This window comes from Mytilus edulis, chromosome 7 (assembly GCF_963676685.1).
Source record: "Mytilus edulis chromosome 7, xbMytEdul2.2, whole genome shotgun sequence".
NCBI classification, from domain to species: Eukaryota; Metazoa; Mollusca; class Bivalvia; order Mytilida; family Mytilidae; genus Mytilus; species Mytilus edulis.
This window is the reverse complement of record NC_092350.1, coordinates 15,595,489-15,612,836: the sequence shown is the minus strand read 5'-3', so window position 1 is coordinate 15,612,836 and position 17,348 is coordinate 15,595,489. Positions and strand designations below refer to the sequence as shown.

Genomic DNA, 17,348 nt, shown 5'->3' with positions numbered 1-17,348 from the left:
GTTGTACAATCTTTATAAGATAGTCTCTTCTGTGCTTTCTTAAACACTCGTTTATAAATATCGTTAATTCCTCAAACATATTTGCTTTCATACAAACTTGTTATTTCTGCACATAAAGAAAGATCATGTTTATATTGTTCTGCGTATCCTTTTTTTAATAGACAAATACATAATGTCGTTAATTTCTGTTATCGCAAATCAACTTTTTCGTGAAATTGTCTTTTTTTGTCTTAAAAATGATCCCTGACCAACTTTCTTGAAACATATTTCCAGCATTTTAATATGCACAGATATAATAATATTAAATCGAAAAGACTGTCAGTCAGGTATCAGCACAGAAATACGTTTTTCTTACTTTATTTTAAAAGTTAAATCAATTTGTGTCCACTCATGAAAAACTTCCCTGAATAAACTCAATACTACTCCACTTTTACTTTTAGAATGTGTCAATGATAATTTAAAGTTGATGCACTAATAGTTTCACTACACTCATATATTCAGATTTTAAACTTCATTATAAATATATAATTTAGAATATATTAGCTCTGCGTACTTTATCGATATGTACCATTTTAATCCCTTCCTACAAAACGATTTTTAACATGATTTCTTTTAATGTGATACATCTCATTGTGTCATTCATACAACATTCTCTTATTTCTTGTTAACAGTCTGCAGAAAAACCCGTCGTTTCAATTACTCTAAAATTCTACGTTCTTTGTAGAGCAATTGACAAAGAGGGACAAAAGATACCAAAGGGACAGTCAAACTCATAAATCGAAAATAAACTGACAACGCCATGACTAAAAATGAAAAAAGACAAACAGACAAACAATAGTACACATGACACAACATAGATCACTACAGTATAAGCAACATGAACCCCACCAAAACAAGAGGTGATCTAAGGTGCTCCGGAAGGGTTAGCAGATCCTGCCCCACATGTGGCACCCGTAGTGTTAGTTATGTGATAATACATCCGGTAAATAGTCTAATTCGGTATGTCACATTCATGAAAGGGAAGATGATTGTAGTTACGACGTAAAGAACATATCTGATATCATTTGTGAAACGGCTATTCCATAACGGTCAACCAACTCGTGATGGCGTCCGTAAATTTTACGAAGGGATGTTTTCAACCTCAACATTTGGAACTCTTGGTTTAATAGCTTCCTTGTGAGCAGCACCCCTCTATCAAGAAAATCATGATAGGAAATGCAAGCACGGGAATATCGTATCAATTGGGAGATATATACCCCGTACAACTGCCAAGTCTAACGTTTGACACTGTCCGAGATAAAAAAGACAATCAGTACTTTAATGTTAGCATACAAGAAGAGCATGATACTACGACATCATTACTTTAATTACAATATTGAAATGAACACATACGAGTATATATTAAGTATATTTAAACAAAAATAAAGTGTTATCAAAATTTTTGAAGTACACAAGTATATTATACATGTTAGATATGATACAATAATATGTTTCAAATATAAATGCAATTAGAATATCATTTATCAAAAATATATAACACAGTACATAGATTTTGATTTCGACCATCATCAATATATATCAATAATCATGTTCCCCGCAAATATCTCCAAACAAAACTATGGTTACGTTGTGAAACATAATTATATATACAAAAAGAGATGAGAACAATGAAGTAGTGACATGGTTAGGTAGCCGAGCTACTTGAATTAAACAAAACATTTCAGTATCTCTGATTATGATAAAACAATTAATAAATGTATTTATTACTTTCGTTCATTTTTCTCCTAGAGATTATTTAATAACGATGATCAGTTTTCTGTTTCAGGACTTTTATCTTCACTGGTCGAATCTGTCTTGTCCTGATCATTATGATCATTTAAACTTAGGCCGAGTTCCATCGGCTGTGTCTCTCCTCTAAATAAAGCAAATCATTTTTATTTATTATTTGAATCAAAAAACAGTCAAAACCGAAAAAAATAAAAAAAAATGTTTTTAATGATATCTGCAGATGGTCAAACGATTTACAAAAATATGATTAGGAATTAACTAACAATTGCGAAATAGTAGGGATAATTTAGTAAATACGGTGGCTCACATTAAACATTCAAAAGTAGTATTATTAGAAATAAAAAAATGTTAAGAAATTGTCATCCAGATCTTTTGCTTTAACCGACAACACATGCACAATATACGAGATAAATGTTCCTTTACAAATTAACCGTTGATGCAAAATCGTTGTGATTCTTTTCAAAAGGTTAAAGTGTCAATTGGTTTACTTATTATATACATGTTATAGTTAAAACATACTTAAAATTCTCTTTTGAATTTAAAGAGGAGTTCATTTTGCACACAATTGCAATCTCCTATAATGTTTTTTGGTTTATAATATTTGAAAGATATGGATACGTATACCTTTAAGTATAAATAACATGTGTTTTTTTCTCCCCTTTTTCAGATTAAAACTAATAACGGCATAAGGGGATTCGACTTTATGCAAAAACTATATCGGAATTAGCTTGTAAGTGTGTTTTAATATAGCGAGATGATTTCAAACGCCTTTAAAACAGCAACCCATGACGAACACACACAAAACGGATCTTTAGATCAATATACAATATAATATAGTACTGTTCAAACGTTTGGTACTATGTTATGTTATACTATGTGTATATGATAACAGGATTGATCAAATGAAAGACCGATTGAAAATTGACAAGTTAAACCACAACGTTTGATTGATATATAAGGTAAACTTTGGATTAGCTCTATTACTTACTCATCTAAAACTTTTATCGGTTCTGCCGGCTCAGTCCAAGTGTCATCATCTGTTTTTTTTGGGAAAGTTGGGTAATATTGTAATATTTTTTTCTTGTCTGTATTTGTAGTTGGCTGCTGGACTTCCTCGATACCTGTTGTTTCTATATATAGAAACATAATGTATACATAAAAAACTATTTTAAACAAAAGTAGAGTGATAATTGTTTGTGATTTCAGGTTAAGAGGTGTTTTATACAGAAGTAGAATGAACATGAATATAAAACTATAATTTATTATGTAGACTTGTATAGAGACACACAGACAAATAATAGTCCACAAGACACAACATAGAAAATTAAAGACTACGCAACATGAACACCATCAAAACCTTGGAGCAATTTCAGGTGCTCCGGAAGGGAAGGCAGATCCTGCTCCACATGTGGCAGCCGTCGTATTGCTTATGTTATTTCAAATACGATAAATAGTCTAATTCGGTAGGTCACCTTCGTCAAACGAGAAAGGGATTGTAGTTACGAAATAAGAAGCATATTTAATATCACCTTAAACGGTTATTCCATAACGATCAACTAACTCGTGATGGCGTCCATAAAATTTCCAAAATATTCTTTTTTTTTTCGTAAAGTTTTGTTTTCAATCGACCCTCGTTGTCAATTTCTAGATGTTATTTTAGATATGCGACAGACTTTACTGTATCTGTAGTATTCTTTATCTGTAGTTTGATGGGATAGTTTCGTTCAACATAGTCAACAAATTTTGGATTTGTTAGTGAGAAAACATCATCTTTATAGCGGAAAGTAAAATAAAGGATATAAAGTTACCGCAAGTTACATGAAACTTTTAATAACATTTTGTAGATACAAATATTTAGTTCAGAATTTTAGCTGTTGTTGCAAAAAATGTATTCAAAAGGAACAGAACATTCTTAATGTTACAGTGGGTTAACCGAACAGAGAAATGATCCGGTTAAACTTGTCAATCCATGTAAAAAAGTTTTTCTAAAGGTGAGCACATGTAACACTGAAATTAAATAAAAATCGTCATTAAATAGCAATTAATCAAATGACGCCATCAGCAAGTTCCTATTTGTTACTTCACTTTTTCTATTTTCTTATAAAAGTTTCTCTGCATCTTTCATTTTTTTCGAAATAAAAGACAAAATTAAAAAACAAATACACTTGAGGACAATCATTCCAGTGAGGAGTCGTCTGATAGTTTTGACAAAGAAAGACAGCAGGTTTATATTAACCCTCTGAACAATGCTAGTATGCCTTTTCCTGGCAGTTTTAAGATAATATGCAACCTTTCAGTTTACCTTCATCTTCTATTTTTAGCCATGTCCGCACTGTTGGTTGGTAGAAGGAGTCCCAGAATTGCTAAGCAATACAGCAATAGTAATTGTTGCAAGGTTTAACAAATTTGACCAATTAATTCGAGAGGAAAATATTGTAAGAAATCTAAAACAGGTTAAATCATAAAAGGGCAATAACTCCACCAAGGAGATGTCTGAAAATTTTGGCCATGTTGACTTATTTGTAGATCTTGTTTTAGCTATTTTCTAAAAACTTATCTATGTTTATTATAGGTTATAGAATAATAGGGAAAATGAAAAAAAAAATTGTACATTATTACATTTAAGAACAATAACTCCTATAAGAATTCGTTTGGCAGTATAAAAGTCAGCAGGTAGACCTCAACATTCCTAACATGTTTGCCTGTCAGATTTTATCTTTTCATAGAGGTTTTCAATCAAATAGGCACAAATGCTTTGTGGCCTGGTGTTCTATGTTTAACCATGTCGACAAGGTTGGATGGCAGGTTGTGTCACTTTACTTATGGGTTATACTAGATAATCCAAAACTGATTGTGGCGAAGTTTGGTAAAATGAAGCAAAGTAGATTCGGAAGAGAAGATGTTTGTAAAAATAAAAGTCGACGGACAGCGGACGTTAATTGAAAAGAAAAAATCAGATATCAGTCCAAGGCAAACCATTGGTCTGCAACACAGCAAACAAATCACCACCCTAAAGCGGGAGCTATCCTCTAAACAAAAGTATGTACTAGTTCAGTGAAAATAGACATTGAAACTTATCAATAACAAAAATATGAAAAAAACTTACGACTTACGAAGGCAAGATGTCTTGATTTGGGACAGGCTCATAAATGTAGCAGGGACAAACATGTTTGGTGATCTCAACCTCCCTCTATACCTCTCGCTTATTTCGAATAAAAAACACACATTATACGCATAGAAAAACTCAGCTTCAAAGAAGTCCTAATCTGATGTAAGAATATGCAACAGAAGAAACTAAGCAAAATGACTATACACAGATAAACAACACCTTAAAGCACACACTAGTTTACATGGAGAAGAAAGGATAAGACACAAGCTAGTAGGAAAGATATAATTTTAATTGCAAAAGAATTTCAGTCTCTCGTTGAATATAGTAAAATTAAACCGGCACAAATTAAAGTGACTAACCATCAAGGGTTAGTTTTAAACATTAAGACAGGGGCTTCAGAAAGAGGGAATTGATACTGGAAACTAAATAATTCTATTTTAAAGGAGATTGAATATAAAAAACAATCAACAGAGTAATAAATCAGTTCGAAAATTGATTACTCAATAGTGACAGTAGCGATATCCGTCTATCATGGGACAATCTAAAAATTGAAATTAGAGACGAATCTATTCTATACTGTAAAAGAAAATCGAAATTATGAAGGGAGACAACAAGAAAATTAGAAAGCGAATTAGAACACTTAAAAACAATTAGAGACGAACATTTAAACGAAGATGAAACACTAACATATAATATAAAACAATTGGAATTACAATTAGACACAATTTATGAATATAAAGCAAAGGGGGCTCAAACTAGATCAAGGGAGAAATAGATAGAACTAGGGGAAAAGAATAATTCTTATTTTCTGGGATTAGAAAAACAGCGACAAGTAAAAAAATCTATTAACAAACTCAAAAATGAAAATAACGAGGTAACAAAAAACCAAGAACAAATTTTAGAAATGATTAAAAACTATAATAAAATATTCTATACAACCACGGCTCCAGATAAAGATCTACTACATAAATATGTAGGTGATACTGTTATGGCAAGGGAGATAAATGTAGATGACTTTAAAATTTGTGATGGGGAGGTTACTATAGATGAATGCATTGAAGCTATTAACACGATGAAGCTAAATAAATCACCGGGTCTAGATGGTTTAACATTAGAATTTTATAAGACGTTCTGAGAAAAATTAAAAACAATGTTAGTAAAAGTTCTACATAAGGGACATGAGGAAAAACTTCTTTTATATACACAACGAACAGGTGTTCTTACTTTATTTAAAAAAAAATTGATACTTTATCTTTAGACAATTATCGTCCAATATCATTATTAAATGTAGATTTGAAAATTCTATCTCATGTTTTAGCACAGAGACTTAAAAAACTTCTTTCTAAATTAATTAATGAAGATCAAACCGGATATGTAAATAATAGTTTTATTGGATTTAATTTACGGCAAATCCAAGATATAATGGACTATACAGAATCAAACGGAATAGATGGGGCTATAATATTTGTTGATTTTACAAAAGCTTTTGATTCTTTGGAATGGGAATTTATGTTAAGTGTTCTAAAACATTTTTGTTTTAATGAATCATTCATATTATGGGTGGAAACATTATATAAGGGAATACAGACGTGTGTAATAAATAATGGATGGGTATACGAAATTTTTGAAAACTCTAAAGGAATCCGTCAAGGGTGTCCTTTATCGGCTTTAATTTTTTTTATCGGTCGAAATTATGGCCGAGCGATTGAGGCAAACCTCCGACATTAAAGGTTTTCGTATTACTATAGATGATAAAACACATAGCATCAAAATATCACAATTAGCTGATGATACAAGACTGTTTTGTAGTTCAGATATATCTAAAGCTATGAATATAATTGAGACATTTGGTTCTTTCTCAAGGTTGAAGCTAAACCGTAATAAAACAGAAGGAATTTGGATTGGGGCGCTTAAAAACAGCGTAGATAAGATTAAGGGCATACGCTGGACAGACAAACCCGTCAAAGCTTTAGGCATTTATTTTTTCACGATAGACTACAATGTGAAAAGTTAAATTAGGAACCTAAAATTGATAACATTAACAATGGTTGGGAAAATATTGATCATAAAATCTTTAATATTACCAAAATTTATATTTTTGGCTACTTCGTGCAAGTTTTACTTGAAAGAAATTGAAAGCTGCTGTTTCAAATATATTTGGGAAGGAAAAAATGACAAAGTAAAAAGAAACACACTTATTGGCGAATACCAAAAAGTGGGGTTGAAATGATTGATTTTGACAGTTATTTTACAGCACCGAAAGTCTCATGGGTCTCCAAATTAACAACAATCAATCTGCCGAATTGGAAGATTATTCCTATTAAATATTTTAACAATCTTGGTAAAAACTTTCTTGTCTTTAACATGAATCTAGATAATATCAAATCAATAGATGGACTTGGAAAAATACCCGGTTTTTATTTACAAGTAATTTCAACTTGGGTTAAAACAGGAGGAGGTTTATCAACATTTTCTTATCACTTTTCTAATATTAGAAAACAGATTATTTGGGGAAATAAATATATTAAATATCGCAACAAATGCTTGTTTTTCCCGAATTGTGTTTAAAGTGGATTGGTGTATATTAACGACATATTGGATCGTGAAGGAAATGTATCCGAAAGTTTTATTTTTAAAAAGTTAATTAATAAAACAAACTGGATTGCAGAGTTTAAGATGTTAAAATCCTGCATCCCAAAAGAATGGATGCAAGTTTAAAAAAAAAGAAAACTCCGTTAGGAGTATAATCAATATATGTAAGGTTTAATTAAGATGGCAAAATAAACAAATTGAAACAAAAGATATCAACAATAAAATATTCTATAAAACTTTAGTAGATAAAAAAATATATAAAGCCAATCGGTATCAACATTTTGACAAGATATTTAAAATTAGAATACGTACCACATATGTCATTTGTATACGATTTTATATTTAAAATTTTAAAGAAAAATAACTTAACAATTTTCAGATGGATACTGCTTCAGTATATTATTCCTACAAAGCAGCTACTATTAAAGTGGAAATATCTGAAAACGATAAATACAATTTTGGTAAAACAAAAGAAGAAGATTATTTGCATTTCTTTATTACATGTTCATTTTTGAAAGATTTTTGGTAGAAAGTACATTATCTTCTAGCAAAATTTAATTTTCAAAACAAGATATTAGCAAAACATATAGTATTTGGATACAAAATATCAGATCAAGGATATAACGGTTTTAATTATTTCTTGACAATACTAGGTTTATGTATTTTTACAAGTCGTACTATGTATCCGAGCAAAAACTGAAATTTTTAGATTTGTATACTATTTTTTATAAAGGAGCTACGAAGGTTTATGAATGAGAACAAAACAGTATCTCAAAATGTATTTTTCATAAAGTTAAAAACATTGATGTAATTGATGGAAAAAAAAACTAATGTTTATATTTTATTATATTCTGTGTATTTTCCTGGATACTCAGAAAGTATTTCACAGGGATACCTTATTGAAGCTTGGACAATGAAGTAAAGTTGTAACAAGCAATTTGAAGAACAACGAATATTTATTTGTAAAAAAAAAAAAAAAAAAAAAAAAAGATAAACAACACACTACTAGCAGTGACTATCATGCCAGCTTCAGACTTTAATAACACGGCTTAAAAGAAAATGTCACGAACAAGTGATAAGAAAAATGTATTAGTTTGATTAGCAAGTCCAGAATCCTGAATTCGAAACAATATTGGGGAATTGTCATTGGCTATTTGTGAGTCCATTGGAAATTTTCAAAGCCCAAAGCAATGTACATTCTATCTGTGGCAAAGAACAGTATAATTTCAAAACCCTATTTAGTTGAACATCGTTTTTGTGTTAATAATGTTGCTTTCAGAAACATTTCAAATATAGTATGAGCCAGAACGGTAATATGACAAAGGATAGTTTATCTGTTTATTGCAAATGATCAAAACTGAATAGATATCAAGCATTATTCAATTCATAATCGTTCTCAAACACAATATTGAGTTGAATATTACATGTTATAGAGGCCAAATAATTGTAAACTTGGAACTTTATTTTTGTTACTTTCAACTTTTACAATATAATATTTAAGCAACTACATGTAGTACTTTTATTTTGTACTGTAACTCAACCTTATTTGACGTTTTGTTTCATTTTATTTACATTTACGTGTATATATTTTTTTTTACAGATCAATGATAAACTTTCAAGTTTATAATTTTCGTTTTACAATGTTCCAAAAGACTCACACAAATGTGAAGATAATCGTCATTCAAAAAAAGGTGTTCACTGATTTCTTCATCGAATTTACACAATGTCAATAACTTGGAATCTTTTTCCACACCTTATACAAAATGTTATATGTGGCGATGGTTCTATGGAAATATTTGTATCGAAAAGTTTCGAAATAAACAACCATTATTTGACTATTAAGCTGAGCATTTGTTTAAATAGTTCTTCCATTTATAAAATAAAACAGATATGTTTATCTGTTTGTAGTTTGATAATTTTGTTTACTAAAGTTTTATTTACAAATGTGACGTTCACATTACGCATACAGTATATATTTTTATTACAAATATAATGTTATTCACACATACGCTGAAATTATTGACATTTGTTTATTGTAGATCAATAAATTTTCTATTGAACTTTACTGCTACATATATATTATCTGGTAGATTACAATTTACTAAAACTCACCTTCATTTGACGAACTATGTATTGATGATATTGTTTCTTCTTTTTCTGAAATTTAATAAAAAAATTAATCTGTATAGACACAATAGCATGCATTGCCATCTTATAAGTGTTTTTTTAATCATTTGGTTTGTCTCTTGTAAAAGATCGAACTAAGAGCCTTGTGTAAATATTTCATTTCAGCGACATGTGCCTACCCTTTTTAAATCCTCAACAAAGGCTTTAACATGCAAACACATTTTCTTTACACGTCACTTTATATAGCTAGTATTTACAAGTGCTCGGGTGTTCTTATTTGAATCTTTCAACCATCTGATTAACCCAATTTACAGTGAGTACTACTGATAACAGGTTGCTGTTGTGAAGTTTCCGTGGAAGATTTTTTTTTTATACATAATCGATTTATATATTAAATTATAAACTAAATCGAGTACCCTTTACCAAATAGATCGGGAGTATGTTCTAAAAACTAAAGACAAATAAGATCATTTTAGCTTTATACTTGCTCACAGATGCTATATACAGAAAATGTAAAAAAAAAAAAAAAAAAAAAACCCTGCCATCTAAATTAATTCTGAAATATGTAACTGAGGTATTCATCCATTAATTCATATGTGTGTCATGAATGCAATGATTAAAAATAAGATGACCGCAAGTATTTCAACTGGATATTATTAAGGAATATGGTTTTAAAATCTGACCTTAACTTGTCCACATTGATAGTGTTGATCACCGCTTTCCTAATCAAAATCGTTTTGAGTGACGTAATGAAAAAAAACATTTTTAACAATCATATATCCGTCAAACAGAACGTTTTTTCACCGCCTTCTAGTACCTCCTTCTGTAAATTGGTTAACGATTTGTCCATTTAAATGCATGCGAAATTGCACAAAAATTGGAGAAAGTTCGGATCAAAAAACCTTTCCCTTAAACTATTTTTGATTACAGCTCTTTTCATTTGATGCATGAAGATTGATATAATCTGCAATTTACCGTGATAAGATGGATTATCAATCGCAGTTGCTTCGTCTTCATGTTCTAAAAAACAAAGAAACGTGAATTATACTCTGTCAGATAATAGTTCGGATGTTTCTCTGAGTTACTGTATATAATTGCATTATCTTATGGTTGTAAATACTAGATGATATTGTGTATCAAAATCAATACACATGAAATCTCTAGTAGATACGTTTGTTCAAGGCATAAGATATACCAAAAGTATACTTGTTATACCATGATTCCTTTGAACAAACATTCTGGTTGGTCTTAAGATTGTCTGCATTGTGTAGAGTTTAACTGAGTATTGACATCAGTGAAGTTATAAACGGATGCAGTTCTTTCTGAGCTTGAATAATACGTTTCTATCCCAATATACTAATTTTGTAGAAAAGGCAATGAATAATGTCAATTTCTTGGTCAATATGAAAAGCAATAGTATTAATGGAAAGTGACAAAAAGGAATTGATCCATTTGAAACATGTATGGGTATCGGTAATGCGAAGTTCACAGTTGGTTAAATTTTAAAGCCTGCAACAAGAATAACAATCATTGTACATGCAGTTAAAATACTGATGTATGTTTTCATACTAATCATATACAAAATGTATATATAAGAGTTTGAAAGTGAAATGGTGTAGTACAAACTCACCTGAATTTGAATTTGATGAATCATCACAGCTTGACTTATCTTCTTCTTCTAATAGCAAAACAAAACATATGAAATTATGGACAAAAAAGCCAGAATACAATTTAAGTGTTAGATAACTTAGTAACATTCCTCAAAATTAAATATGGGGTTGATGTACATTTAATTCTTTGGAGTTAAGTGACCGATTAAAAGGTAACTAGCCTGAAGGAATACTCTGCGAGGAATGATATAAAGCAGTCGTGCTTTAAAGTTTTGTATGAAGTTGTAAAAAAAACTAAAATCAAATCCTTTTTTTTTCGTAGTTAGTTAATATCAGCTTCCTTAATTGAAAAATATACATCGGAATTCAGTGAGATCATCACAGGACCGAATCGGTAAGTTATATGCTATTGCAGTCTTTTTTGTAATAAAGTTAGTACAGACTACAAGTATAGTGTTTCGCTGGGATATTGTTTTTTCGAATGATTAGTTTTTTAAAGGAGTACTAGCTGTCAAATTCATGTTAACCGATAAGACTCAAATTTTCATATTTGATTGATAACTATGAATTAACAGGGTATGGGATTGATAATATTATTCTTCGTTTCGAGTGTATTGTAGTCCTGACTCCAATTAATAAATACCGAATTGGCCCCCAAACACCTCCGATGGTCATATCATTTTGAAACAGTATACATTAAAACATTTCCTATTCCTTTTCAATCTCATTGTTCACTTACCTAATCGATCTTGTAATAAAGGTTGTATTGAACGTGGTATACTCGGCCTTTGATCCATCGAACCTGGACCTATAAATTAATAAAAGAAATATATAGATCTTTTTTTGTCTAACTTACAAAACGTTGCTGTAGATGTCTTTAATCATTGCTATGAGAAAAAGGAATTGACAAGTGAAAGTCACAGAAGCTAGGATTAATCACCCTTATTTACAAGAAAAACGACCCATTAAATTTAGATAATTATAGACCAATTACCTTATTAAATGTAGATACTAAATGTATAGCATATTCTCTTGCACAAAGACTTAAACCAATATTGCATAAATTATTCATAGTTATCAAATTAAACGGTTGTGTAAAAAACAGATATATTGGATTTAACATTAGACAAATCTAAGATATTATAGATTATCCGGATAAAATCAATGTAGATGAAGCAATTCGTTTTAGACTTCACAAAGGCACTTGACTCGCTAGATTGGGACTTTATGTATTGTTCTTAAAAAAAAATTGGCTCTTAGAAATGTCTTTTAAGTGGATAAATACTTTATATACTGATATAAAGGGTTGTATATTAAATAATGGCTGCATTTCAAGACCCTTCGGCATTAAGCGCAGGATCCGTCAAGGGTGTCCCGCGAGTTTAATAATTTTCGTTATTGCCGTTGAACATTTAGCAAGTAGATTAAGACAAAATGTTTTTTTAAAGGTTTTCAAATTAAACTAAACAACAAAACCCATACTTTAAAATTAATTCAGCTTGCAGATAACACCACATTTAAAAAAAAACTAAAACAGGAAGTTTCATTAACTTTGACTATTATAGTGTTTGGATCACTTTCATGCCTAAAGCTCAAACGAAATAAAACAGAGGGATTTAAAGTACTGCAAAGATAAATTTGAAAACATAAAGTTTACAAAGGAACCGATAAACGTTTTGGGAATATACTTTGGACTTAATAAAAATGAGTGTAAAACATTAAACTTGCAACGACAATACGAAAAATCTAAAATTTTTTTATTAAAGACGGGAATAAATGAAATCAAACTATGTTAGATAAGATAAATCTTGTTAAATCATTAATCTTAACGAATATCATTTATGTTGCATCGGTAACCGAAATTGATGAAGATTACCTATCAAACTTTGAAAATAAAATGTATAGTTTTATATGGAACAATAAACCAGAAAAAGTTAAAAGTGATAAAAATTACAGTTCGGGCAGGCTTAAAATGATAGACATAGAAAAATATCTAGAAGCGGTAAATAGTAGTAAAACACTTTTTTTTAAATTGCAATTATACTTTTTGTGACATGCAAGGTAAAAATGGTAACCTTATGTATTTTTTGTGAAAAAGAAAATCTAACAAAAGAAAACAAACAAACCATGAAATGATGCAAATCCGCTGCTTACGTCGTCCTCTAAAAAAGAGAATAAAAGTCAATGATTCGAACAGAATAAACGATGACTTAGAATACTGTTTGCATTGACAAAATTGAGCGAATCAAATAAATTACGCTGATATGAATCCTAAGCTGTTATATTAACACTGTCGAACAAATGTATTCAAAACCCATTGCAAATCTAAAAACATGTTATAGTCTTGTATTATTTTTAACTTTAGTTTATTGTGTATAATTTGCAGTTAAGTATGGCGTTCACTGAACTATTATATATATTTATTTAGGGGCCAGCTGAAAAATGTCTCCAGGTGAAGGAATTTCTCGCTGCATTGAAGACCTATTGGTGACCTTCTGCAGTTGTCTGTTATATGATCGGGTTGTTGTCTCTTTGACACATTCCCCATTTGTATTCTTACATACTTTAGTTATTCCATGCTAATTTCTATAACTTTATCAAATCCTAGCTCTCTTTAATGGAAATGCTAGAAAATAGAAGATACATTGACTATTTCAATAAAATCGTTTAATATTTAGCTTCATATAGCTTATTGTTCTTAACAAAACATATAATCATAAGATATTGAATATTCAAAAAATGTCATGCACATAGTTTAATCTTATAAATGCTAATTGGTTTGATAATTGTGAAATACTTGTTTTTCATATGTTCGATGTATTACCTTCAACTGGTGGGGAAGGTGGCGGGGATCGTGATATGGGTGTTGCATGGTTTATTGTCTGTGGTTGTTCACTCGATATACTTTCTGTAAATAAAATGCCTAGTCAACATGGAGCAACATACACATTTTAATTCAAAAAAATTAGTTCAAATTTGCATAAACAATTGGTGATGGCGTTTTCACTGCACGAGACAACAAAACAGATGGTAGAGTATAAATACAATTTCACCCCGCGAATAAACATTGCTTCTGTAAAATTTCAAAACATAATAGAAAAGTTCAACTGTATTAATCGCTTGCCTTATAAAGATCTTACATATCATATATAATAGCACCAACTTTCGGGTTTCTTTAAACTTTTACAATCATATTTGCTACAAATAACATAGCGCATAGCAACCTAATGGATACAAGTAAAACAGTTTGTACATAATAAGGTTTTCAATATGTCACCTTGTCCATAAAACATAACAAAAAATTATTGCACTACTTAAAATACTGTCAGTAAATGACACAACAATATTTAAGATTGTGAATCTATAATTTGGAAGGAAACGTACGCACCCTCTTAAATCTACATTAAACACATGGTCATTGTAAAAAAATTAAACGACAATCATTAAAAGAGCATACATAAAGAAAAACATAGTATTTTGTATGGGGAAGAGCAAGTTATTTGCCTAGTAGTAACAACTCAAAATATAGCATTTACAGACAAAGTCTGTTAATACAACTTGTTGTATACAGACCCTTCGAATTTTAGTGTTTAAAATTCGACAGATGATATATTGTTTACATTCATATCAAAATCGCAGCTAAAACATGCGTAAGTGTGTTAGTAGAAATAAAATATCAGAATACAAATTAAAAGAAAAAAATGCTTGGAAAGAAGGAAGGAACCATTATATTTTTTTTTTTTTTTTTTTATAGATCATCACTTTCACATCGTAATTTAAGCTATGGTTTATAACCTGTTGTAAATCTTGTTGGTAGACATTTAGTCTGGTTGCTTATACCGTCTGATGTGTTGATTAATGGATGTTCTGCAAATATAATTGTTTTGTTTTAGTAATTGAAAAACTAAATTCAATACTTACACATGCTTGTTAAAATCAGGGAACATGCTAATTGAATATTAAATAGGGTTTACAATACAACATTCTTCTCTAAAGTCTCATGATAATATAAAAGCAACGACGTGCGGATTGATTCAGAAGAGATAACTCAGTTCGCAGTTTTATACAAATAAATACCACCGTATGGCATTCAAAACAAGAAAGAAGAAGAAGAAAATAAACCCGAACCAGACCAAATGCACAGCTAAATAGTTTTCGACTGAGAGCAACATTGTCGCGTTTTTATAGACAAATATTTAAAATTAACACTATTAGTGAAAATTAGGAAATATTTTTCTTTTAATATTATTTCGTGTTCTTGCGAATGATATGACTATCTACTTTAAGTAAAATGACGTTGAAGGTAGCATAACGACCTTTATCAGCGACATACATCAAAACATCTAAACACTAAACGTGGAATAAGTAAGGTCTTTCCAATGTGCCTTCTTTAACATGATTCAAATATATAAATAAACATATTATATTCCTAAAATGTTATCAAATAATTCCTGGTATGAACGGGTCAGGTATCTGGTTTAAAGCTTTACTTTTAGAAGGTTGGGTGTATTCTGCGTCTATGGATGTAATTTCTGCAAATGGATTGTAGTCTTTAATATCTAAAATTATTAAAAGCACATCAATAACTCAGAGTTTTTTTAAATATTTAAAGAAACAACAAATTAGGAAATTGCATATGTACTAACATATACTTGTCTGAGACATTCCCACATTGAAAAAAGCCGAAACTAAACATTGACTTATTTAATGGAATAGAAGATTCATTATACATATATATGAATGATGTCAATAATTGAAATTGTTAAGTAAGGTTAAAATACTGAAGAATATTAAAAGACACCGTAGAAAAGGCATCTACAAGTTTGTTAATTTTTCTTGTCAATAAATACCTTCAATGGAAGGAGATGATGATAGTGATGGTAATGGTTTCTGGGAACGGGTTAGAGGTCCTGGTTCCTCTTGAAGCGGTTCCATGCGTATATTATCTATAAATATCATATTTTTTTTTAAAACAGTGTAGAACAAAACAACGAATAGTGTGCTTGTAAATATATCTGCGTATAGTCATACAGAAGTAGACTTTTTAGACGATTTAGTACTCTATTATATATTGTTAAAGTGTCAATTGAATAAATATGTAATTGTCTGTAACTCACTGGGATTCGCTTTTAACAAACATATCACTCCGTCAAAGAAAATGTGTAACTACTAATACTAATTGTTTTACTGGCTGAAAGTTGATATACGCCATGCCGTCGAACAGTTCAAGGTATGTATGTTGTATAAAATATGTCTTAAAATTGTTGCAAACTTTATTCATTAATATTCTATAATGATATTACATATTGTACATGTATATATGAATAAGTGATAAACATGTTAATCATTTCCCTAATATTAAAAACTGTACATGAATTTAAATTATATGACCTCTACAAATGTTTAAATCAGCTCTGAAATCGATAGTTTCATTATGCAAATTAAAGAAGATATGAGATACTGTCAAAGTACTTTTATTCGTTAAGTAACTTTTTTTGCAGAAACAGTTTATTGAAATTTGTTCAATAAATAAAACACAGTTAGAGATATTGAAAAGAAGAAGGATTAAATTTGTTCATTTATCTTGTCAGTAAATACCTTCAATGGAAAGAGATCGTAGCAGTGATGCTGGTAATGGTATCTGTGAACGGGGTATAAGTTTTGGTGGATCGTGAAGTGGTTCCATACATATGTTATCTATAAATAGCACGAGTTGTTAATATAATAATTTAAAACAAAAATGCGAATAGTGTGTTTATAGATGACTATGCTATTCGTCATACAACCGATTTGTTTTAGACTCGATACGATTCTCTATTTTTTATACTTTATATATTATTGAAGTGTTAATTTATCGAAAACATTGAACGTCTTTAAATTCTTTTTACTCGCTGGGTTGGGTCGTTAACAAACATCTCACTTAAAAAAAGAAGGTTAACATTTAATAGGAGTTATACAGTTTCATTGACTGAAAGTTGAAGTCCGTGATGCCATTGAACAGCTGAAGTTATAAATGGATGCAACTTAAAAAAATAAGCTATGATAATCGGATTATCATACGCATTTCATTTTGTACTTCTAGTAAAAAAACTCATCATAGATACCAGGATTCAAATTTTAGT

The 17,348-nt window shown here is 30.0% G+C and overlaps 1 protein-coding gene across 1 annotated transcript in view; it reads right to left on the bottom strand.

Moving 5' to 3' along the window:
- Positions 1–1,345: 1,345 nt before the first annotated feature.
- The window catches only part of LOC139480833 (uncharacterized), a 64,556-nt gene continuing 48,553 nt past the window's right edge, over positions 1,346–17,348 (bottom strand). Inside the window, exons 17-28 of the mRNA XM_071263734.1 lie at positions 16,825–16,923; positions 16,077–16,172; positions 15,717–15,785; positions 15,022–15,093; positions 14,051–14,134; positions 13,353–13,388; positions 11,966–12,034; positions 11,247–11,294; positions 10,592–10,636; positions 9,602–9,646; positions 2,777–2,918; positions 1,346–1,914 (exon numbers count right to left, since the gene is read on the bottom strand). Coding sequence (XP_071119835.1) covers positions 1,809–1,914; positions 2,777–2,918; positions 9,602–9,646; positions 10,592–10,636; positions 11,247–11,294; positions 11,966–12,034; positions 13,353–13,388; positions 14,051–14,134; positions 15,022–15,093; positions 15,717–15,785; positions 16,077–16,172; positions 16,825–16,923 — 911 coding nt within the window. The 3' untranslated portion in view covers positions 1,346–1,808. The remainder of the gene's footprint in view (positions 1,915–2,776; positions 2,919–9,601; positions 9,647–10,591; positions 10,637–11,246; positions 11,295–11,965; positions 12,035–13,352; positions 13,389–14,050; positions 14,135–15,021; positions 15,094–15,716; positions 15,786–16,076; positions 16,173–16,824; positions 16,924–17,348) is intronic.